Source organism: Electrophorus electricus, chromosome 11 (genome assembly GCF_013358815.1).
Source record: "Electrophorus electricus isolate fEleEle1 chromosome 11, fEleEle1.pri, whole genome shotgun sequence".
Lineage (NCBI taxonomy): Eukaryota > Metazoa > Chordata > Actinopteri > Gymnotiformes > Gymnotidae > Electrophorus > Electrophorus electricus.
The window spans coordinates 21,522,227-21,547,226 of record NC_049545.1 but is presented as its reverse complement, the minus strand read 5'-3'; the positions used below and the strand labels follow the sequence as shown (position 1 = coordinate 21,547,226).

The window sequence follows — 25,000 nt, the reverse complement described above, 5'->3', positions numbered from 1 at the left end:
TTTGGTGTGTGAACATAGTGTGTGTCTGTGTGTATGCGCGTGCATGTCATTGACCCGTAAGTTCTGAACCCCATTTGATTCCATAATTAATGAAGCTATTTTATGAATGCCATCATACAATTCCAAACAGTCAGATTTATTTCAGGATTTTATTTGTTCATTGAACTATTTAACGAGAAGTTCCAGTTCCAGCACATGATTAGCAAAGACAAACTCCGTGTTCTAGTCTCGCAAGAGCACACCATCATGTGACCCTGTCATGTGATGCACAACGACCTATGAAATACTCCTATTTCTCTACATCGCTCTCTTTTCTGAAAAGAAAAGACAAACATCTTTTCCCAACTTTTTTTTTTCTTTTCAAATCCCCCAACACTCTACTGCACATACACATGTAAAATAAAATGATTCAAACATGCCTTAGGGATGGCTCCATATCCAAAACCTCATAACCATGAAAAAGCACACGCCACCCAGCACCTGGACTCACAGTCCTGCAGGTTCGGACATTGGGGTGGACGTTCCTTCGTCCACAGCAGCACATGGGTTGTCCTTCCCAGAAGGTGGCGTTCCTTAAAGCTATATTACTGTATGAAGTGTCCCTGTAACGAGCCGGTAGTGTCATCTGTCGGACTCTAGAGGGCAGTGCCTCGCCCTGTGTAGCCACAGCAGGTTATGGACTTGGAGGCAGTTGGTGAGAACTCAGATGATTGTGAGTTTCCGCAGCTGCAACCAATGAGTGTGTTGACATGCACTCGATAATCCGATAACAGCAAGAATGCAAATTCAGTCAGTAATCCGATTAACGGGTTTATATGCACTTCAGTAATCAGATAATGTGTGATGATGTGAGTCTGGCAGTAATGGTTCTCTCCTCATGCTGTCCAGCCTCCGTGAAGAAGCAGGTTTGGATGTTATGTTTTCCTTGTCACCATCAGTGGATCCTTCCACGAGATGTCTGTAGCCCCCATTACATTTACGTTTACATTTACGGCATTTAGCAGACGCTCTTATCCAGTGCGATTTACAAAAGTGCTTTGTCATTTACTCATAGAATATATCCAAGTACAGTACAGCAGGTTAGAATTAAACATACCAATGAACTAGAATACTGTAGAATACAGGGGTGAATGCTGATGCCTAGAAGTGCAAAATACATAAGCTCTATCTTAAACAATGATAAGTGCTCTAAACAATAAGTGCTAGAGTTTGTTAAAAAGCATAAATAATGCCCTACAATAAGTACTAAATTAGTCAGTCAATAAGGGAGCAGTGTCAGTTGTCCTTTAAATATTCTGCAAATAGATGGGTCTTCAGTCTGCGTTTGAAGACTGCAAGGGACTCTGCTGTCCGGACAGCAAGTGGGAGTTCATTCCACCATCTTGGAGCCAGGACAGAAAATAGTCTCGTTGCTTGTCGTCCATGAGACCTGAAGTGAGGTATTTCAAGACAAGCCGTACTTGAGGTTTGAAGTACTCAAGGTACAGATCGGGCTTTGACCATTGACCTCATGTATGAAGGGGCTGGTCCATTTTTGGATTTGTAGGCAAGCATCAAGGTTTTAAATCTGATGAGTGCAGCTACAGGGAGCCAAGGAAGGGAAGCAGTGGAGTAACTTGTGTGAACAGAAGATTGAAGACCAGTCGTGGTGCTGCATTCTGGACAAGTTGTAGAGGTTTGATGGCTCTTATAGGAAGACCAGCAAGTAGCGAGTTGCAGTAGTCTAGCTTTGAGATCACAAGAGACTGCACAAGCACCTGGGTAGCTTCCTGTGAAAGAAAGGGTCGAATCCTTCGTATGTTACAAAGGAGGAATCTGCAAGACCGGGTTAGATTAGAAACACGAGTTGAGAACGACAACTGATTGTTCAAATTTATGCCCAGGCTATGGGCAGCTTCGGATGCTGATACCATGGAGTTCTCAAAGGAAACAGTGAGGTCATGGTAAGGGTTGGGAGTACCTGGGATGAACAGAAGCTCAGTTTTACTGGGGTTGAGCTTCAAGTGGTGGGCTGTCATCCATGATGCGATGTCAGTCAAGCATGCCGAGATACGTCTGGAGACCTGCGTGTCAGAGAGTGGAAAAGAAAGAAATAATTAAGTGTCATCAGCATAGCAGTGGTAGAAGAAACCATGAGAAGATATTACATCACCAAGAGAACGAGTATACAAAGAGAAGAGAACGGGGCCCAATACTGAGCCTTGTGGAACACCAGTGGAGAGTCTACACAGTTTGGATGTGGATCTTCTCCATGTCACCTGATAGGACCATCCATCCAGATAGGACTGAAACCATCTCCAAGCAGAGCCAATCACAGCAAGCCTGGAAAGAACAGAGAGAAGAATGTTGTGGATCACTGTGTCAAAGGCTGCTGAAAGGTCTAGAAGAATCAAAACAGATGACTGTTTGGCAGCTTTAGTGGCATAAAGTTTCTCAGTCACCGCTATGAGGGCCATTTCTGTAGAATGTGCCGGTTTGTAGCCAGATTGATTGGGATCATGCAGCTGGTTCAAATGATTCTAAACTGCTCGTTTAAGGGCTTTTGAGAGGAAAGAGAGAAGTGATACCAGTTTGTAGTTGGTAACGCTGGAGCTGTCAAGTGTGACCTTCTTGAGGATTGGTACCACCCTGGCGGTTTTGAATGCAGTAGGCACATATCCAGAAGATAAGGAATTGTTGATGATGACAGAGATGAAAGGAAGCAGATCTCTTGCGATTGTCTGGAACAGAGCAGAAGGAATCGGATCCAGCGGACATGTAGTTGGATTGCTGGACGTCAGGAGTTGAAGAATTTCATCTGTGGAGAGAGGAGAAAAATAAGTCAGAGAGTTGGATGTTGGGGAATGCACGTTGGTTGGAGGAGTGGGAACAGAGGAAAAGGACTGGAGGATTGCTGCAACCTTCTCCTCAAAGAAGGTGATAAAATCCTCTGGAGTAAGAGATGAGGAAAGAGGGGGAGAAGGAGGATTAAGGAGAGAAGAAAAAATAGTGAAGAGCTTGTGTGGATCAGATGATGATGATTCGAATTTCTTTCTTTAGTAGGATGACTTTGCAGATGTTACTTCCACTGAGAATTTGGAAAGGAGAGACTTGTATGAGCTAAGATCTGAATCTATGCGAGATTTCCTCCACCTCCTCTCTACAGTCCTTAGTTCTCTCCTGTGGCAGCGAAGTGTTTCTGTTAGCCAGGGGGCAGGTGGGGAGGACTTAGCGGGTTTAGAGGAGAGAGGGCACAGAAGAGTCATTGATGAGGAGAGTGTAGAATTGAAAGTATTTGTAACTGTATCCAAAGAGACAGAGGATAGAGAGTCAGGGTGAGGAAGGGTGGACAAATAGTAAAAGTAAGGGAAGAGGGAGTTATGGAGTGCAGATTGCAACAGAGGAAGGAGGAACACGTTAGAGAGGACTGGATGGAAAGAGAAGGAAGGGAGAGAGAGAAGGATAGAAAGTGATGGTCCGAGAGGTGGAGGGGGGTGACTACGATGTCCGATGTTGTGGTGGTATGGGTGAAGATCAGGTCCAGAACATTACCCGCTTTGTGAGTCGGAGGAGAGTGGTTGAGGGTGAGGTCAAATGCTGTCAACAGCGGAAGGATGCAGGAGGAATGCAGCTTGTCTGATGGAAGGTTGAAGTTACCAAGGGGAATGAGTGGATTTCCTTCAATGGGGAAATGATTCAGAAGGATGTCGAGCTCATCAATGAAGTGATCTAGGGAACCTGGAGGGCGGTAGATGACCAGCTGTTTCCCTGGCACCTGTTAGCACATTAAAGGCCGTAAGTCTCAGTCATTGGCATTTGGGAGGTGGTTGATCAACATCATAAGAGTTTATTCATAAATGATCAAGTGGGTTCGTGATTGGTTTACAGAACAAAGCCATCTGAGCCTCTCAGATAAAGTGAAATTTGTTCACATGCCCAAACGAGCTAAGCACTCTTTTGCAGACAGAGAATCCCTTTTCTTTTTTCATAGCGTGCATGTACAGAATGTGACGGGTGTAAGTTCAGCTACGTCTCCTGTCACCTGCGGTACCCCAGGTCCTGACTACAGACGGACTGCACTGATGCTGATGTGATTTTAGCCCTCACTCTTAAACGCTGGTTCCTGTGGTTATTTCCACATCCAGGATGTATCTTTCTTCAGCAGTTTGGTGATGGGTTTGGTGATGGGTTTGGTGATGGTTGTGAGGGTTTGGCAGAGATTGGTGATCTTGGCAGCGTAGGATTTAGGGGTCTGCTGAAGTGTTGCTGGTGTGAGACCACCTTGGTTCCCATGGCCAGCTCTCATGTTAGCTACCTAACATTTGAGAGGTTTGCTGTCAGGGCTCTCTTCCAGAATGTGGCTTCCTCCCCACGCCATATACTCTGTAATCGGCTAACCTCATCCTGCACTATACTGGCAGTTTATGAGAACAACCTCTAACGTGCTATTGTTACATGCTTTGTGAATAACATGGGAAGAATGCTCTCAGAATTATGTCAAATATTCTCTCAGAATTATCTTAAAGAATATATCCATAATCAGATTTAGCAGATTATCTCTCTGACAAACTATTTTGTGTAATGTTTGAGTGTTGTTTGAGTGATGTTTTGACATACTCAAGCCACATAAAATGTTCTTTGATGTGTATCATCATGTAACATTTTCTAGCAAAGTGCAGATTTGTTGTACACGGTAAATGGATAAAACACAAGAAAAATAAACCCGCCAACCAACCAACATGTTGGTGGTACCTGCCGTGTCTGCAGGGTAAATGGACGGAGCAGAATCGGGCTTCTGCGTAAATGTAACGTCGAGGGAGTGGAATCAGGACACAAGTGTGTAGATGTGCAACATTTATTGTGAGCAGATCCATGACGATCCATGTACATGTTAAACAGTCCATAGTCAAAAGGCCAAGAGACCACAGGACATGACAATAATACAAACAGTAAACCAAGAACAAAACCAAACAAAAAGAAACAAGAAGAAAGATGAAGAACATGCACATAAAACAGAACCACAGCAGCATCAAAACACGCGGAGTAAAGCTGTCACAACACACAGGGGCGCATATAAAGACTTAGAAACTAAGCAGGAAAATACACAGGAAAAAGAGACAGAAACTAAGAACACCAGCAACCAAGGATGTGTGGAGAAACAAGACACCCCAGGACAGTGACTGATGCAAAAAGCACATCACCATGGGAACTGCGGCACCAGAGTGGAGAACCCTGGCAGTAAGTTCTGGGGCAAGATCTTCCTTGGAATTATATTTTCCAAACAGTCCTATGTAAAGTGGCTACTGCACATCAGAGTTTTCCCTGGAAGTTTGGCTAGGCCTGTCTGATTTTTCCAGATAAACTGCACCCATTTCTCTCCTCTGGAAAGGCACGAATGCTCACATTTTCTTCTTTTGTAACTTTGCAACTGAGAAAAAGAACACTTTTTGAAAAAAGTGAAACTTTATGCTAATGATATGGAAAGCCCCACCCCCACGACGTTGTCGTTAGGTTTGTGTTGTAAAAACCCTGGCTGTCTGATTCCTTCGTTTTAAGTCACTGGTACGCTGCAGTTCCAAAGGTGAAATGACTGCTTATTTCACTTGGGATTTGTCTCCTAGCAAATGTAAACACCACACGGACATGTTAACGAGATTAACATTGCACTTTGGCACAAAATGCTCATCCAACTTGGCAACGACTGAATCATCTCAGAGTGTTTCATCTCCCTCTAACGCATACGAGTTAAAAACAGACTCTGCATCTGCACCCGGAGATAGAGCAATGAATTCTCCCCCACCAGCCCAATCTGTATTGCTCCACTGCCACCTGATAGTTGGGAAAAGCTATGAGGAAAGACAATACAGTGGGCTCCGGTGATGACCCGCTCGAAGTCTGTGTGAGGTGGCTGAGATCCGCTGTGTTGTGTGCCAGAGACTTGCTGAAATGGCTGTGCAGGGCTAGTTCTTACTCCAAAACTCTCATCATCCACAGCAAGGAAACGCACGGCAGGCAAGCGCCAACTCACAGCAACACGTCACAACTCTGTGTGCCTCATAACTGCCCCTCTGTCTGCCTCATAACTACCCCCTTGTCTGTCTTATAACTACCCCTCTGTCTGCCTCATAACTGCCCCTCTGTCTGCCTCATAACTAACTAACCCCCTGTCTGTCTTATAACTACCCCTCTGTCTGCCTCATAACTACCCCTCTGTCTGCCTCATAACTACACCCCTGTCTGTCTCATAACTACCCCTCTGTCTGCCTCATAACTACCCCCTGTTTGTCCCATAGCTACCTCTCTGTAAGTCTCATAACTACCCCTCTGTCTCATAACTACCCCTCTGTCTGCCTCATAACTTCCCCCTGTTTGTCCCATAACTACCTCTCTGTAAGTCTCATAACTACCCCTCTGTCTCATAACTACCCCTCTGTCTCTCCCTCCACTCGTCTGATGTCCATATCTCTCTCCTCTCCTCTTTTCACTCATCCTCTACTTTTAGTCACTTTTGTTGCCAGTTTTAGTTACTACATCTTATTCTCATCTTATTCATCTGCCCTTATTTACTCTTCTGTGTTTACTCTGCTGTGTTTACTCTGCTGTGTTTACTCTGTCATGTTTACTCTGCTGTGTTTACTCTGTCGTGTTTACTCTGTTGTGTTTACTCTACTGTTTACTCTTTTCGTGTTTACTCTGTCGTGTTTACTCTGCTGTGTTTACTCTGCGGTGTTTACTCTGTCGTGTTTACTCTGCTGTGTTTACTCTTCTAATTCTCCATGCTTATTGTTGTTTGACTTATTTGCTTTTCATATCACAGTATGCTAAAAGGCTCCTCTCACTCGATAGTATATGAGTGTGTGTGTTGCGTGCATGTGTGTGTATGGAGTTTTTATTTATGTGAATCTAATTCTGTGCCAGTGAGCGCACGCGTGTGTGTATGAGCGTGTGCAAACTACAAATACACGTGTTCCCATCTGTTTACATGCGTGATTGTTAATGTTTGCTGGTATTTGTGCGTCTTTGTCTAATTGCAGTAACAGGTTTATTCTGTAAACATCCGGAGGTGATGGTTGTCTTTTCTGCCACCTTTCAACTCTTCATCCTCCAAACATGTTTCCCTGTGAATTACAGCCATTTCTGCATCTCTTCATTACCCACTATACCCACTATTCATTTTCACATCAACCGAACACGAAATATTTCCCAAGGGACGGTTTTAGGTGTCGTACAAGAACCTTGAACAAACTTCAAAGCTGCCACCAGGCTGCGTGACCCAAACCCCTAATAAACGCACCATGTCTCCTGGCTGGACTCTTTCCTCCTCTTGTTCGTAAGGACCGTCTTTGTCTTCTTGTGCTTAACATGTAGGTCGATGAGCATCTTAGTTTTTACTTTGTGGTTAAAATATTTTATGACTGTCCTTTAAGAAGTCAGATGTGGGATGCTAGGGAGAACAAGCCAGCTATTCAGACCTCAACAAACCAAAAAGTCTATTAGGGTCCAGAAAATAAACTTGAATTTAACATATAAGTTTGGGTGAGTGTCTATCCCTGTTACGGTGTACTTCAAACAAACCTGTTTTGGTTAATCAAATTTCAGAGAGATCTCTCCATCACGCAACCTTTTATCAGGAAGTACAAAGTCAGAGATGTCAGAGGACACTGGTATTACTGTGTGGGCACCTCACCATCTCATAGGTATTAAACATTAACCCTCACAGCATGTGTATGTGTGTGTGTGTGTGTGTGTGTGTGTGTGTGTGTGTGTGTGTGTGTGTGTACCGTGCTTTGTAATTTCACCCAACTGGACAGAGCCAAGAATAGCTCATACAAAACAAAACAAAACAAAACATGTGCACAAACCAAACCACATACACACAAAACATTCCATGCAAAAATGAACCCACATACACACAAACAAAACCACACAGATGGTCCCTCAGGGTGCTGTTACATGTGGTTCTCTTTAAAAGAACTGAACTCACTTATATACAAATGAACCAGATAAGTGTGCCAGCTGTGACTGACCGGAATTCTTTTTATGTTCACAATGTGAAGTGAACTGTAAATGGGACCAGGTTCTTCTTCTACTCCTCTTCAGGGTCAATGAGATCTCATACAACTTGCTGTTCACACCAAAGCTTGTTGAGAGCTCAAATCTGTGTAACACTGAACTCTGCAGGGATGTGCACAGATATTCTGGGAGACTGCTACTCTGACGTGAGGAACAGGGTGGTCCTCGTCATGTTAGGGCTCATCTCTTAGCACGGAGATGAATGGTGCTAATATGGCCATTTATCGAACACAAACACATTTAAAATGTGTACATTGTTTTACATTTTAAAGACTATTGACATAAAAACTGAACACTGTTGGTGTAGGTTAAGTTAGTATTACACATATAGCATAATGCACATATTGCATAAAATAGTTTAAACAAAAATATGCTGTGTCTTGAACTTAATCCATCAACTTGATTATAAAAGACGTGGACCTGTGTGGTGATCACCTCTTCAACATGGAACAATTTTATATCATTTAATTACATGGAACAACGATGTATTATTTAATGACATGGAAAAATGGTACATCATTTAATTACATGGAACAATGGTAGCTATATCATTTAATTACATAGAACAGTGGTATATCATTTAATTACATAGAACAGAGGTATATCATTTAATTACATAGAGCAATGGTATGTCATTTAATTACATGGAACAGTAGTATTTCATTTAATTACATGGAATGGTGGTATATCATTTAATTACATAGAACAATGGTATATCATTTAATTACATGGAATAACGGTATGTCATTTAGACAGCAGAAGCTATGTAAAGCATTCAGACTTTGAGGAAATATTTTTGAAACTAGAAAAGTGAAACTAAAATATTCAAACTTCAAATATAAACTCAAATATAAACTTTGAACTCAGATGGTTATGACTGGGCTGGAATGGTATACATCATGAAAAGAAAAAAAATATTAAAGTTGATTTCACCCTGTATCACCCAAAAGCAAATATTTCTACCCACATCTCCATGAATAAATATCATGGAATGTATAGATTACAGTAATAAATATTTCTGACTATGAAATTAAAAAAGAAGCTGATGTCCATGTTATCTTGCAATATGAAAGAAGGTAGCATTATCTTTTTTCATATAACTGCCTATATGTTAGCCAGCTATCTATGTAGCTAAGATTAGTTCATGGGATAGTGAACCTTGAATCTTATGAATCTTGACCTTAACCCCATGACCCCACCTGCCCTTGTCTGAAAAAAAAAACCACACACACTACAACCAGCATGGTTGCAATGTCCTCTCCTAAACTACTGCAAAAGTTACTTATGACGATTCCAGTGACAAAAAGCAAGACGCTAGCCCAGCCTTAGCAATGCAACAAGCAGACAGCACGTGGTTAGTACACCTGTAGTGGTGTCCTCCTCACTAGTGGTAAAGTTACTCACTTCCATCCTGAACCAACAAGCTTTGTATTTTTTTATTGAACAACAGAAAAAACAAAGCAAGTAAAGAAAAAGTACAACCTAGAACCCGGAGATAGAGAGAGAACAGCCTAGAGTCTGGAAAAGATTATGCAACGATATCAAAGGATTTAGACAGATTGAGCATTTAGATAGTTTGTCAGAATCAGTAATTGTTTTCTGGTATTATTTGGCTTCATTAATAAAGAAACTCAGAGAGGGATTTTAGTTTGAATATTTGCATTTATGAATATGGAATTTGCATTTATGAATATGGAATTTGGCTAGCAGTAAGATAAGATTGATTATATAGTACTTGTCTGTCTTGGTAGAGGAGATCATTATGACACCAAACAACACATGTTCAAAACAAAACGAGAAATCACTATCAATTTTCTGAGTAATAAATTAACAAATATCTGTCCAGGAGTTGGAGTGGGCACAGTTCCAAAACAAGGGGTTTAAACTACTAAAAGAGCAATAAACATCTATATCGTCTTTAAATCTTTGGGGGGGAAAAACCTCTTGAGGGGTGAATATATGTAAAATTTTAAGTTGGTTCACTTTTTTGACTTTATTGAGTCAAATATTTTGAGGGCAAAAGTTAAGTTAAGGCCACTCACAAGGCTACTGAGAAAGCACACATGGAGCTGAGAACACTTCCTTCACAAACACTGCAGCTATTCTACAATTATTAATCTGTACTTGAGGATACAGACGTATCCATCCAATGTCAGTGGCAGTGGGATCCAAAGGCAATAAAGTCAGATGAAAGACTTTTATGTTTCTATGGAGCTGCACCAATCACAACAGCAGATTATCTAACAGGGACCAACATACTGTATATCATTAAACAATCATCAGGATTAAACAACTGACTGACCTACAGCATTCCACAGACAAACCGGTTATCAAGGTACAAAGAGTTCCTTTATACAGTACATCTCTGTTGTTCCATGTGTCATATCTATATCTTATGCTTGTAGATCAAAGGTCATGAAAGAAGCGTCTTCCTATGAAAGCATGACACTTCCAGAGGGATTTTGTCAAAATTACAGTTGCACAATTAAACAAAGTTAAGGCCTCCTCGTTTGGGGAAAAAATTATATTGGGAATGAAATTCCATGTACAGGTTGGATTCAACACTATCTAATCCCACACTGTCTAATTCCACAATGTCTGATACCACACTTGTCTAATATCACACTAATACCACACTTATCTAATACCACACTGATACCACATTGTCTAATTCCACACTGTCTAATACCACACTGTCTAATATCACACATGTCTAATACCACACTAATACCACACTGTCTAATACCACACGTCTAATACCACACTTGTCTAATACCACACTGTCTAATTCCACATTGGCTAATACCACACTGTATAATACCACACTAATACCACACTTATCTAATACCACACTTGTCTAATATCACACTTGTCTAATTCCACACTTGTCTAATACCACACTTGTCTAATACCACACATGTCTAATACCACACTTATCTAATACCACACTAATACCACATTGTCTAATACCACATTTGTCTAATTCCACACTGTCTAATACCACACTGTCTAATACCACACTAATACCGCACTGTCTAATTCCACACTGCAAATATAACCTTGGGGAATTGCCTGAACGAAGTTTAATAGAAAAATGTATATTTTTGTACATCTTAATAGAATTACAATGTTCCAAATCCAAACCTCTCCAACAGTCCAAAAAGAGAATCAAACGTTTGTCTTGGCAGAGACCAGAATAATGGATGAGGTGTAAAACCAGCCTGACATTGTTAGATACCGTATATGCCTGGGTATCATCAGTTATATTATAAAATACATTTGAAATCCTTTTTACAAAAATCAAAGCAAACACTTTATAATCATTATTTAGCATGCGGATCGGGTGCCGATTCTTAGTACTGTAGACAAGGGGTTTTTTATTAGGTTTAGCGATTAGTGTTAATAAGCCTTGAGTCATCGTAGGTGGAAACATTAACTTTAGTTTGAAAGAGTTCTAGAAGAAATAGAGCAAGGTATTTATGTCCTGTAAATGTCCTGTAGAAGTCTGAAGTCAAGCCATCCACTCCAGGGGACCTGTTAGGTTTAAGGCACGGGATTGTATATGTAACGTCGTCCAGTGTAATTGGTCTATATTGCGTTCTTCTTTTTGTGAGACACTAAGCACATTTGTTTTGGGGACAGACTGTATAAACTGAGAAATAGAGTCCTCATTACATTTAGATTCAAATAGTTTACTATAAAAAATTGGAACAATAGCCAGCTATTTCCCTTTGATCATCTGTAACATTAGTGTCAATATTACTCCATTTATACTCCATACTCCAGGTATATGCCATACTCCAGCTATACTCCATGGGTTTTACTCCATACTCCAGGTATACTCCATGAGTCAAATATTTTTTCCTCCACATTAAATTAATTTTGAGCATGAACTGAATGAAATTAGAGGCAGATGAATGGCCTACACAGGGAGGCTCTCTGTCTAATAACCCATTTAGTGTCGCAGAGCGCCCGCCTCCCGCGAGTCACGTGGTTTGGCCCAACCACGTGAAGTGGGAGGATATTTGTTTGTGGCCACACCTTCACACCCCTGCACCTTGTCTTGTCTTTATGTATATAAACCCGTGTCCTTGTGTGCAGGGTGTTGGTCATTGTTAATGTATTTGTAGATGTTGGTGTAGCGTGTTAATGTTAAGGTTAGTCTCGTTACTGTTAAAAGTGTTCATGTTCATCTTCATCGTTCGTTTTATATGTGAGTGCCGGTATGTCATATGTAATAAATATCCGTCCATGTCAAGAGAGTCTGTGCATCCTGCTCCACGCCCTTCCGCACTCGGGCCACCACATTACATTTAGCATATATATAAATCACCTCCTAATACAATTAAGGCATTTGGATACTTAGCTACATTATGTAACGCATCAGTTTTGAAACTAGCTGTTTGGAACTGTAGCTGTATATGTTCATAAGATGAAAAACAGTACCGTTACCATTGGAGATTAGAATAAGACAATAACGCCGTGCCCATTCATATTGCCTTCTGGATCTAGCACATCTCCAGGAAACATATCCAAGCACCATCTGCTTCCCCTGAGTCATGTGAAAACCAAATCTTACTGCCCTGTTGTGACTTCCAGTGAGCAGCATCAACACTGTGTGTGGTTTTTAAAAAGAAAATTAAGTTTTATGTTGTTTTGCAATTAAAAATAATGCTTTGCACTTAACTTGATGTCTTGGCATTAAGAGGAACATGCAAAGACAGAAAAATAGCAGTGATACGTAATCACAGTGAATAGTTCTCATCCCTTAATAAAGGAAACGATAAACCTGCAACACTTCAAAATAAAGTCAGACTCCCTGCTTAGAGCATGAATCTTTACCTTCCAGGCAGCAACTTAAGGGTCAGAATTTCTTTAGCTGCCTGAGGCCACATACACTCATCATTTAACTGCCAAGTCCCTGAAACGTGCATGAGCCCACTATTATGTCTCTGGCCAAACATCCTTGCCATCATTTATCACATGTACACCAACACAGTGCGCTTTCCTTCCTTCCTGGCAGCTGCTACAACAGGCCTTGCGTGAGGCAGTCAAATCTTCAAAGCCATAAACCAAAGCCATTTTTCTGCAAGGTCACAAGTTCTGGTCATGCTTTCAGGCAGGGTGATGAGTTCTGGTCATGCTTCCAGACAGGGTGATGAGTTCTGGTCATGCTTCCAGACAGGGTGATGAGTTCTGGTCATGCTTCCAGACAGGGTGATGAGTCCTTGGCATACTTCCAGACAGGGTGATGAGTTCTGGTCATGCTTCCAGACAGGGTGATGAGTCCTTGGCATGCTTCCAGACAGGGTGATGAGTTCTGGTCATGCTTCCAGACAGGGTGATGAGTTCTGGTCATGCTTCCAGACAGGGTGATGAGTTCTGGTCACGCTTCCAAACAGAGTGATGAGTTCTGGTCATGCTTCCAGACAGGGTGATGAGTTCTGGTCACGCTTCCAGACAGGGTGATGAGTTCTGGTCATGCTTCCAGACAGGGTGATGAGTTCTGGTCACGCTTCCAGACAGGGTGATGAGTTCTGGTCACGCTTCCAAACAGAGTGATGAGTTCTGGTCACGCTTCCAGACAGGGTGATGAGTTCTGGTCATGCTTCCAGACAGGGTGATGAGTTCTGGTCATGCTTCCAGACAGGGTGATGAGTTCTGGTCATGCTTCCAGACAGGGTGATGAGTCCTTGGCATACTTCCAGACAGGGTGATGAGTTCTGGTCATGCTTCCAGACAGGGTGATGAGTTCTTGGCATACTTCCAGACAGGCTCAGGGTCGTGACTGCACACATATCTGTATTCCAAGTCAACAGAGGAAGTTTCGCCAGTAGCTTGACCTCCCATCTTTGCAGACCCGATAATGAACTCCAAGGTCCATAGGTTCAGAAGACAGAAATTTCTCTTGATCCTTTTTCTTCTTGCCATGTTCGCGGAGATCCATACTGGCTTAGGGAGACCAGAGAAGGATGATTGAAAAATAAACAAAATTTTAAAAACCTGTTGCTATGATGATTGGCTCCATAGTCAGCTAAGAAGGTCTGCACCAACAAAAATGATAAGTAATCATATCCTCAGACAATTACATTTTATAAATGTCAAATGACATCTAGTGGGCTGTATTTAAGGGATGAAAACAGTGCACTGGCCACCATCTTGGTCTGACCCTTGAACCAAAATGCTAGCTGACTAGTTTTTTTTTCTGCTTGTAACATTTCAGATAAAGTGAGATGCTCGCAGATAGAATGAGGTGTGGTTTTAAACACGGTAGTGAAAGTACAGGCAAGGGTCAGAACCAGTACCATAGAAGTAACAGAATGCATCCCAAACAGGGTATAAACAGGCCAATGTTGAAATCCAAAAAGACAATCTAATCAGGCAGACAAAAACACAGGACAAAATCAGACAAAAAACAGAAATACCATAAGACAATTGGAAATAATGCTCAGTATGCACTGACAGTTCAAGTGGTAAAACTTTACAGTGTGTGTCTGGTAATGTCAGGTATAAATAGGTAGTGTAGATGAGTAGCAGGTGATGTTAACAGTCCGGTGATTATGAACATGTGTATGGTTGGTGATTGGCTGGACGTTTTGGTCATCGGAATGCTGGGAGTCGTAGTTATCCAAGGAAACGGGTGGCGTGACACTGCTATCTTGTGATTCATGCCCCCCCCACAATGGGCAAAACTTGCCGTAAAATTATAGATAACGAAGTGCACCCAATTAAAGGGGAAATATAACTGGAATAGAGAGGTTTGAAGGATTTGTTTGCATGGATTTGTATTTGATTAGATGTTGATTGTGAAATTATGAATTGATAAAACTGATGAACTGGTGGCTTTTAAAATATTATTTTTAGAATATCTGCAGCCCTCTCTGATGTGGAAATTTGTATTCACAGGGAATCCATCTGTCATCATTAATCATTTCCTTCAAAACACTCAGATTTGGCAGCCCTCACAGAACACCAGCGAACCATAAACAAACTGTACTGAGACCCAGGGGGGTGGTCTGAGGTCTGAGTTCATTTCATCTGGTCACGTATGACTTTGAGACCACTTGAACTGCTGAAATGGCACATGTGAAAACATCCACAGATTTGTCATTGTTGTAACAGAATGTTTGTTACAAACACAAAGGGAAATATAGCCAGAGACAAATGGAATAATTCATTATTCTTTTGAAATATGCACATGTATTATTAAGAATATTCTGTGTGGTAAACTCTGAACAACAATAAGGAGAAAATGACTGGTATTCTTGGTCAGGAAAATGCCATAAAGTTTTGAAATGTACATATTTCTTTAATTTCTGTAGTAGCTTCCTGTGTAGGGTGTAACTCCACCTACCAGCACACCTGAACCATTACGAAACATGGATCCCTGATGTGGTGGGTGCTGAGATGAGTGGAAATGAGGCTTCTAGTGGAAACCATGCTCGAGCCCTTATGACAAGATGTGCAGGAGATGTGCGGGACACATGTAGGAGATATACAGGACATGTGTAGGAGATGTGTAGGAGATGTACAGGACATGTATAGGAGATGTGTAGGAGATGTACGGGACATGTATAGGAGATGTGTAGGAGATGTAGATGAGATGTGCGGGACATGTGTAGGAGATGTGCGGGATATGTGTAAGAGATGTGTAGGACATGTGTAGGAGATGTATGGGACATGTATAGGAGATAAGTAGGAGATGTGCAGGACATGTGTAGGAGATGTGCGGGATATATGTAGGACATGTGTAGGAGATGTGAGGGACATGTGTAGGAGATGTGTAGGACATATGTAGGAGATGTGCGGGACATGTGTAGGACATGTGTAGGAGATGTGCGGGACATGTGTAGGAGATGTGTAGGACATATGTAGGAGATGTGCGGGACGTGTAGGACATGTGTAGGAGATGTGCGGGACATGTGTAGGAGATGTGTAGGAGATGTGCGGAACATGTGTAGGAGATGTGCGGGACATGTGTAGGACATGTGTAGGAGATGCGTAGAAGGGTTTGAGTCTTTGGAATTCCCTCCTGAAAGCACTCAACGCTGATCTAGTGTTGATCTTCTGGTGTCTGTCTAGGTGCTACTGCTGCCAGGCGCTGGAAAGGTGACCAGTTCTCAGGCCAAAGTTTCTAGAGTAATTCAAACATTTTCTTGTGACAAACAGAATAATTATACAGTGGGAAATTGCAGCCGTCTTTGTACATGTGTGAGGGTCACAGCTGATTAAAGTCGCTCCACTCAGCCTCAAACTGAGCCAGACGTGCATCTGAGGGGAGTAATGGCTGAGACTTGTTCAGAACTGGAGGTGACATTCGACCTGCTTAAGTCTCACCATCCACTGATATTTCAGTTTATTTGTATGTGAGAGTGTGTCTATGTCTGTGTCTGTGTCTGTGTGGGGGGGTGCAGATATTGCTTGATATATTTATGTTAGGATGGAGTGCTGGCCTGTGTTACCTCTCTTTCTGCCTGGGTGTTAGTGTGTGGGTGGCTGTGTGTGTTTATGGCGCTGTGTATTTGATGGTTGGTCTGACAGTAGGTAATTGGTTTCCTCAGACTCTTCCCACAAGTTTGAAGAAGCAGCAGAAAGGCAGAAAGCAATTTGAGCACCATGTCAGTTCACATCTGGACACACACACTCTCTCACACACACACACACCTTTTTGGAAGAAGGAGGAGATGTGCTAAACACACTATCATCATTTTCACCCACAAGTATCCTTGAACTGTAGTTGTATAAATTATTCAGATTTACAGAGCAGACAATAAGGAACCAGCAAACATAACTAGATGATTTTAACACTTCAGTCAGAACTATGTCGTTATAGTGTGGGAATCACATACTGATCCTCTATAAGGGGATCACACACTGGTCCTCTATAATGGGATCACAAACTAGTCCTCAATAATGGAATCATAAACTGGTCCTCTAATAGGCAGCAGTTGATTTTACTAAATGGATTAAAATAAACATTCTATAAACAACTGAAATTAAAAGCAGGTTCCCACTGGATCCTGCCAGTTCTGCAGCAGAGACCTTGTTGCCAGGACCTCTGAAGTTTCATATGGAGAGAAGGTCTTTCGTCAGACGCCACACACAGTGCACATGGCTTTTAGCCAGACTACCAATTCAAAGGCGCATGCAGTTTAAGCAGAGCAGGTACCTGAAACACTCATTTCAAATCTGTACTCAGGTACAGTGTATGGTATATGTGTGTGTGTGTGTGTGTGTGTGTGTGTGTGTGTGTGTGTGTGTGTGTGTATGTGTGTTTGATAAAACTGTCAGAGTCACTGGCTAGTGCAGTTCTCACATTGATCTCATGGTTTTCAACCGAAGTCTCAAGGTTATTTAAACACAGTTGAAGTGGGGGACATTCTGGGTGGGTTTGTACAGGGTTCAGAAGTCTGGTACTTACCTGAACACCCAGTTCAGCAGCACAGTCCTGAATGTGTAATGGAAGAGAATGAAGCATCCAAAGAAACAGACAAGAATGTAGAAGAGGAAACCACTAATTAAGACAGAACTAATTAAGACAGAGCTAATCAAGCCGGCTGTAATTAAGACCTGCATGAGAACCGTCGAGTGGAACATCTCAGAAGCCCATAGACAGCCCGAACAATGCGAACCTCCACGTTGCCGACGTGTGCTGCACGCTGGCACTAATGAACTGACCCGGGGAGAGAATTTGGCACACAGCCCCGTCCCCCTCTGTGCTGAGGCCTGACTCTCCCTTTTTTTGTCATGTCTGACATATTTTCCTTTTTGATGCTGTTGATATGCGTAGGGGGAGCATTCCTAGCCAGGTTCTTGCTTATCTAGACAGAGAACGCTCACCGGCTGCCGTCGTCAGGCCTTAAAGGAGCCTCACTGGGTCAGTGGAGTGGAAACGCACCCCATCCAGAAGCAGAGTGCAGAAGCTCCCTGTCCTGCACAATTTGTAGAACCTCAGGCAGTAACTGACAGATGTGATTGTTGCGTATGATTTCCCTTTAAGTGCTGTGGTTATAGATTGATAGGCTGTATTTTTTGTGTGCGTTCAAATGCTTCTATTCCGGAACATTCCACTGATGGCTGTGTCAGGCTGCAGGTCTCAGAGGTTTCACTTTGTTCTGTTTTGTCACCCCCCGTTCTGTTGCGCAAACATCGTTTAGCACCTGCCACTCACGGTCTGCAGCTGCCCTGTGAACAACCCCACCCCTCGCGCCCACCCCTCGCGCCCGCCCCTCGCGCCCACCCCTCGCGCCCGCCCCTCGCGCCGGCTACAGTCTTCTCACCACTCTCACAGTGACCACAGTCTTCTCACCGCTCTCACAGTGACCTCACAGTCTTCTCACCGCTCTCACAGTGACCTCACAGTCTTCTCACCACTCTCACAGTGACCTCACAGTCTTCTCACCACTCTCACAGTGACCACAGTCTTCTCACTGCTCTCACAGTGACCACAGTCTTCTCACCACTCTCACAGTGACCACAGTCTTCTCACTGCTCTTACAGTGATCACAGTCTTCTCACCACTCTCACAGTGACCTCACAGTCTTCTCACCGCTCTCACAGTGACCTCACAGTCTTCTCACCACTCTCACAGTGACCACAGTCTTCTCACTGCTCTCACAGTGACCTCACAGTCTTCTCACTGCTCTCAAAGTGACCTCACAGTCTTCTCACCACTCTCACAGTGACCTCACAGTCTTCTCACCACTCTCACAGTGACCTCACAGTCTTCTCACTGCTCTTACAGTGACCACAGTCTTCTCAACACTCTCACAGTGACCTCACAGTCTTCTCACTGCTCTTACAGTGATCACAGTCTTCTCACTGCTCTTACAGTGACCACAGTCTTCTCACTGCTCTTACAGTGACCACAGTCTTCTCAACACTCTCACAGTGACCTCACAGTCTTCTCACCACTCTCACAGTGACTACAGTCTTCTCACTGCTCTCAAAATGACCTCACAGTCTCCTGGGCTTCCTCACACACCCCGCACCTTTCTACAGACAAACCCACATTCCCACACTCTCACTGGTGCATATTTGCATATCTGGTATAACACACTGCGAGTGTAGAGAGAGTGAGTGAGAATGAGAGAGAGAGAGAGAGAGAGAGAGAGAGATGCAGAAAAAGAGATAATGAAAATATTTCCTCTTCTAATTTATTCTGAGCTGTGGTTGCTGTGCCTTTGTATACCTTTAAATAATTATTTTCATAAATATACCTGCAAAATCAAAGCATGAAACTTAACTTCCCACACTGCAGTATTGAAGAAGAGGTTTTTCCCATACACACACACACACACACACACACACACACACACACACACACAAAAACACACACACACACACACACACACACTCACACCCATACATTCACCGACACACTCACCCACCCACACACACACATCCATACATGCACACACACACACACACACACACACACACACATACATGCACACACACACACACACACACACATAAACGCACACACACACACACACACACACACAAACACACACACATGCACACCTACACCTAGACTCATTGTGTGTGTGTGTGTGTGCATCTGTTGTTGTGAGGGTAAAGGATAGGGCAGCCATCTGGTGAGAGCCCTGCACTCTCTGGATAATGTGTGTGTGTGTGTGTGTGTTTTATTGTTAATCGTGCAGAACTAAAGACTTTCTGCAGTGTGTAGTGTGTTCATTTGATGTTTCACGCTCTGGCTCACTGACTCTTACTGAACAATGGCTAAACTCACTAGCACAGTTATGCTCGGTATTTCACTCTCTCTCTGTCTCATTCTGTCTCTCTCTCTCAGACACATACACACAATGTATTTTGGTCTTCCTCTTCATTCTAGCTCTCGTTCTCTCACTCTATCCCTTTCTCTTTCTCCCTCTCTCTCTCTGCCCCTCTCTCTTTCTCACTCTATCCCCCTCTCTCTCTCTCTCTCTCTCTCTCTCTCTCTCTCTCTCTCTCTCTCTCTCTCTCTCTCTCTCTCTGCAGGCTGTCGATAATGACTTTGGCACATTTGGCGTGGTACGTTACTACTTCAGCGATGATCCAGACCAGTGAGTTCATCCTTCCTTATTCTACCATTCACTCCACCGGCGCGATCTTAGCCACGCCCTTAGCCACGTGATTCTCTCCTGTCCCTGCTCCTCCCCCAGGTTCACATTGGACACCGAGACGGGCTGGGTGGCACTGCGGGACAGGCTCGACTATGAGCTAGTGAGGCGGTACACGCTGACGGTGCTGGCCCGTGACGGCGGCGGGGAGGAGACCACGGGCCGCTTGCGCATTAACGTGGTGGACGTGAATGACAATCCCCCAGTCTTCCAGAAGGACTCCTACACGGGCTCCCTGATGGAGAACCAGCAGACACCCCAGATGGTGGCACGCGTGCGGGTGAGGTTCCGGCCCGAAACCCTGTCTTGAAAGGTGTCACGTCCATTAGCGTGCCTGTACGCTGAGCCTTAGCAGTGCTGCTCAGTCCACTTTACACTTTACACATGGCAATAAAGATCACCCTAGCTGTATTTCTCAGACTTTCTTTGGAGAGTCTAAAGTCTAAGAATGTTTGGCAGAAGGTACCTAGCACTTCAGAATAGAGGAGCAACAAACAGGTTTTATGGACAGGAAGAGCAGGACAGGATGTGGAACTGGCCCATCACATTTTGGTTTGTCCTGTTTCTCTGTGAGTCATGTGGAAACACTTCAGTGTCTGAGTTGCACTGTGATGTGTCTCAGGTTTAAACAGAGACACAGAGTCACATGGTGCTGTGCCTCAGATCTAAACAGAGACACAGAGTCACACTGTTATGTGTCTCAGGTTTAAACAGAGGCACAGAGTCACACTGTAACGTTGCAATTCAGCTCTAATCAGAGACACAGAGTCACACTGTGATGTGTTGAAGGTTGTGCTTGTGGAGGTGTGTGTACGAGCCTTATTCTATCTATCTATCTATCTATCTATCTATCTATCTATCTATCTATCTATCTATCTATCTATCTATCTATCTATCTATCTATCTATCTATCTATCTATCTAATGTTACTGTATCAAAAGCTCTGGCTATTTTTGATTGTAATATATTCCTCTGGTTCTCTTCCCATCAGCCACAGGTCTTCCACATCATCTGCTCATTGCATCTCCATGAACAGGACAGTTGTCCTGTTTGAGTAGTTATATGCATGCAACAACCTTATTTTTTGGGTGCATTCTTTCCCAGAGGGACTTGGGCTTATACTGCTACACACCAGTGGTGACACGTGCGTAAGAGAAGTGGACAGAACACACACTCTTTACTTCTGTATGGTGTGACTGGATAGAACCAGGAGGTGTGGTGTGTGGTGTGACTGGCCAGACCTGAAAGATCTGTGTAGAAGAAGGCAAAAAGTTTAAAGGGTCTTCAAGCAGTCAGGGGTCAGTGCAGGTCTGTGATTCCGAGGTCAAGGACCTGTCGGTATTTGTGAAGGCCACAGAACTGCGAGACATATTTGATTTCACCTCCAGCAGCTGCGTTACTGCTGTAGTTTGAACCCCTAGGCAAAGCCGACCAAGATGCCACTCAGCTCACACACAAACTCTACCAATGCATCTATGATCTGTGCAGATTTACAAATTCTTCAGATAATCTGGCTCGGTTTCTGTCCCTCCGTGTTCCATAGTGTTTCCTCTCTTCATCTGCATGCATTGGTAATGGCTGCGGCTCCTTTAAAGGTCTGTCCACTGCTAGATATGATCGGCCTGCTGTCCTGATAGCAACACTTATCCCGTATACACCAGATGTGAAAATCTACTCCAGACTCAGGCCAGAGCAGCTCAACAGCACAACTGAAGTTTTCCCAGGAATTGCAAATACACTGGACATATCTGTTTACATATGTTCAGAAGAACGTTTTCATTTTGAAATATCATGTGCTTTTGATTTATTACTAGAAGAGTCATATACTACAAAAGTGCTAAAATAGCTGCCATTAACTGGCGCTGAGAGGTGAGGGTTGAAAGTTGAGGCCATTGTGTTAGTCTTTGGCAGTCTGGGACATCAGTGGAGGAACCTGCTGCAGAGTCTGATCAGAGTAAGACGTTCTCTGTCCATGACACGTAGCATCTCTAATGAACTATATCATATTGGACATGTTCAGAGGAGTCATTTCCTGTTTATATCATTTTTATGCAATTTGGAATCAAATAAAGTAGAAAAATGAAGTAAAAATAAAGGAAAACAGGAGAAGAGGAGGGGATGAGAGTGGAGGAGAGGAGAGGAGGGGATGAGAGTGGAGGAGAGGAGAGGAGAGGAGAGGAGGAGGGGATGAGAGTGGAGGAGAGGAGAGGAGGAGGGGATGAGAGTAGAGGAGAGGAGGAGGGGATGAGAGTGGAGGAGAGGAGAGGAGAGGCAAGGAAGTGTGTTCAACTTCAACACTAAACCCACGTTTCCAGTTCAACTTCAACACTAATTCACCCCCCCCCCCCCCACTCTCCACAGAAGCCCAGGAAATGCTTACTCTGAACTCGCTCTGATCTCAACTTCATCTCATTCTGATCTCACTCTCATCTCAGCTGTTCACCCCTAGTTTGCTCAGATTGCTTTTAACTCAAACCATATAAAAATAAAAATATAACTAAGAAAATAATCACAAAACAACCAATGGCAGCATCTCTGATTTGTGTATTGTAAAGTGGATTCTTCATAACTTCATCTACATTGATCTGCTTGCTGTTTACCAGATGTGTTATTGCACTGAAGCTTTTGTCAAAGCTGTAGTAAGAGGAATTGTGTTTAAAATGAGAGCTTTATTTCTCTCCTCTCGGTGTGTGTGATCTGACATCATCAGCATAAGAAATGGAGAATACTTTGAATTTTGGTTCGTTTCTTTTCCGTTTTCTTGTCTTTGTTCTTCTTTTGGTTCCTTATGTGCTAAACTTCAGTTTTTCTGTCAGTACTGATGTAACATTTTCCCTATAATAGTAAGGAGGTTTTCTGGTGAGTCATACGTTTTGGTGAAGGATGTCCACTTTCATTTAAAGTATATACCATATGGTCTTCAGGAGGGATGTTAAAAAGCTCTGTCTGAGGACATGGCAGATGATCAGGAGAGAAGCAGGTGTATTCTCGCAGCATTCAGTAATCTCCCTATAACCCTAATCCTAACCCTAACCCTAACTCTAATCCTAACCCTAATCCTAACCCTAATACTAACCCTAATCCTAATCCTAACCCTAATCCTATATCACAGAGGACAAGATAGTTAGGCACTGCTTAGGTGCGTTAGTGGATCACTCAGGTGGGTACAGGTGGACTGTACGTATTCCCTCATCCCCTCTCTCTCCATCTCTCTTCTTCACTCTGTCACTCCCTCTCTCCCTATCACTCTCTGCCATGGCCTCTGTCTCACATACATCTACTTGCTTGGTCCAAAGTTCTCACAATTAGCATAACCATTTCCTCATTATGTGATTTGCATAGGCTTCATGTCACCCTTTCTCATTGGCCATTTGCCAGTGTAGTGTGCAGACCAATCCAGTGCCCTTCCTATTCCTGTCAGCTCTCATCCCACGTCTGTGTTAGTGTTTATGCCACTCTGAATCCCTCGTCTGTGTTAGTGTTTATGCCACTCTGAATCCCACGTCTGTGTTAGTGTTTATACCATTCTGAATCCCTCGTCTGTGTTAGTGTTTATACCACTCTGAATCCCACATCTGTGTTAGTGTTTATGCCATTCTGAATCCCTCGTCTGTGTTAGTGTTTATACCACTCTGAATCCCACATCTGTGTTAGTGTTTATGCCATTCTGAATCCCTCGTCTGTGTTAGTGTTTATGCCACTCTGAATCCCTCATCTGTGTTAGTTTATATCACTCTGAATCCCTTGTCTGTGTTAGTGTTTATACCACTCTGAATCCCTGGTCTGTATTAGTGTTTATACCACTCTGAATCTCATGTCTGTGTTAGTGTTTATACCACTCTGAATCTCACATCTGTGTTAGTGTTTATACCACTCTGAATCCCTCGTCTGTGGTAGTGTTTATGCCATTCTGAATCCCACATCTGTGTTAGTGTTTATACCACTCTGAATCTCACGTCTGTGTTAGTGTTTATACCACTCTGAATCCCTCGTCTGTGTTAGTGTTTATGCCACTCTGAATCCCTCATCTGTGTTAGTGTTTATACCACTCTGAATCCCACATCTGTGTTAGTGTTTATGCCATTCTGAATCCCTCGTCTGTGTTAGTGTTTATGCCACTCTGAATCCCTGGTCTGTATTAGTGTTTATACCACTCTGAATCTCACGTCTGTGTTAGTGTTTATACCACTCTGAATCCCTCGTCTGTGGTAGTGTTTATGCCATTCTGAATCCCACATCTGTGTTAGTGTTTATACCACTCTGAATCTCACGTCTGTGTTAGTGTTTATACCACTCTGAATCCCTCGTCTGTGTTAGTGTTTATGCCACTCTGAATCCCTCATCTGTGTTAGTGTTTATACCACTCTGAATCCCTCGTCTGTGTTAGTGTTTATGCCACTCTGAATCCCTCATCTGTGTTAGTTTATATCACTCTGAATCCCTTGTCTGTGTTAGTGTTTATACCACTCTGAATCTCACGTCTGTGTTAGTGTTTATACCACTCTGAATCCCTCGTCTGTGGTAGTGTTTATGCCATTCTGAATCCCACATCTGTGTTAGTGTTTATACCACTCTGAATCTCACGTCTGTGTTAGTGTTTATACCACTCTGAATCCCTTGTCTGTGTTAGTGTTTATGCCACTCTGAATCCCTCATCTGTGTTAGTGTTTATACCACTCTGAATCCCTCGTCTGTGTTAGTGTTTATGCCACTCTGAATCCCTCATCTGTGTTAGTTTATATCACTCTGAATCCCTCGTCTGTGTTAGTGTTTATACCACTCTGAATCCCGCGTCTATGTTAGTGTTTATACCACTGCGTTTA

At 43.0% G+C, this 25,000-nt stretch overlaps 1 protein-coding gene across 1 annotated transcript in view; it reads left to right on the top strand.

The window, feature by feature from the left end:
- cdh23 (cadherin-related 23) overlaps positions 1-25,000 on the top strand; it is a 211,069-nt gene that overhangs the window by 127,667 nt on the left and 58,402 nt on the right. The window contains exons 13-14 of the mRNA XM_035531500.1: positions 20,056-20,120; positions 20,220-20,457. Coding sequence (XP_035387393.1) covers positions 20,056-20,120; positions 20,220-20,457 — 303 coding nt within the window. The remainder of the gene's footprint in view (positions 1-20,055; positions 20,121-20,219; positions 20,458-25,000) is intronic.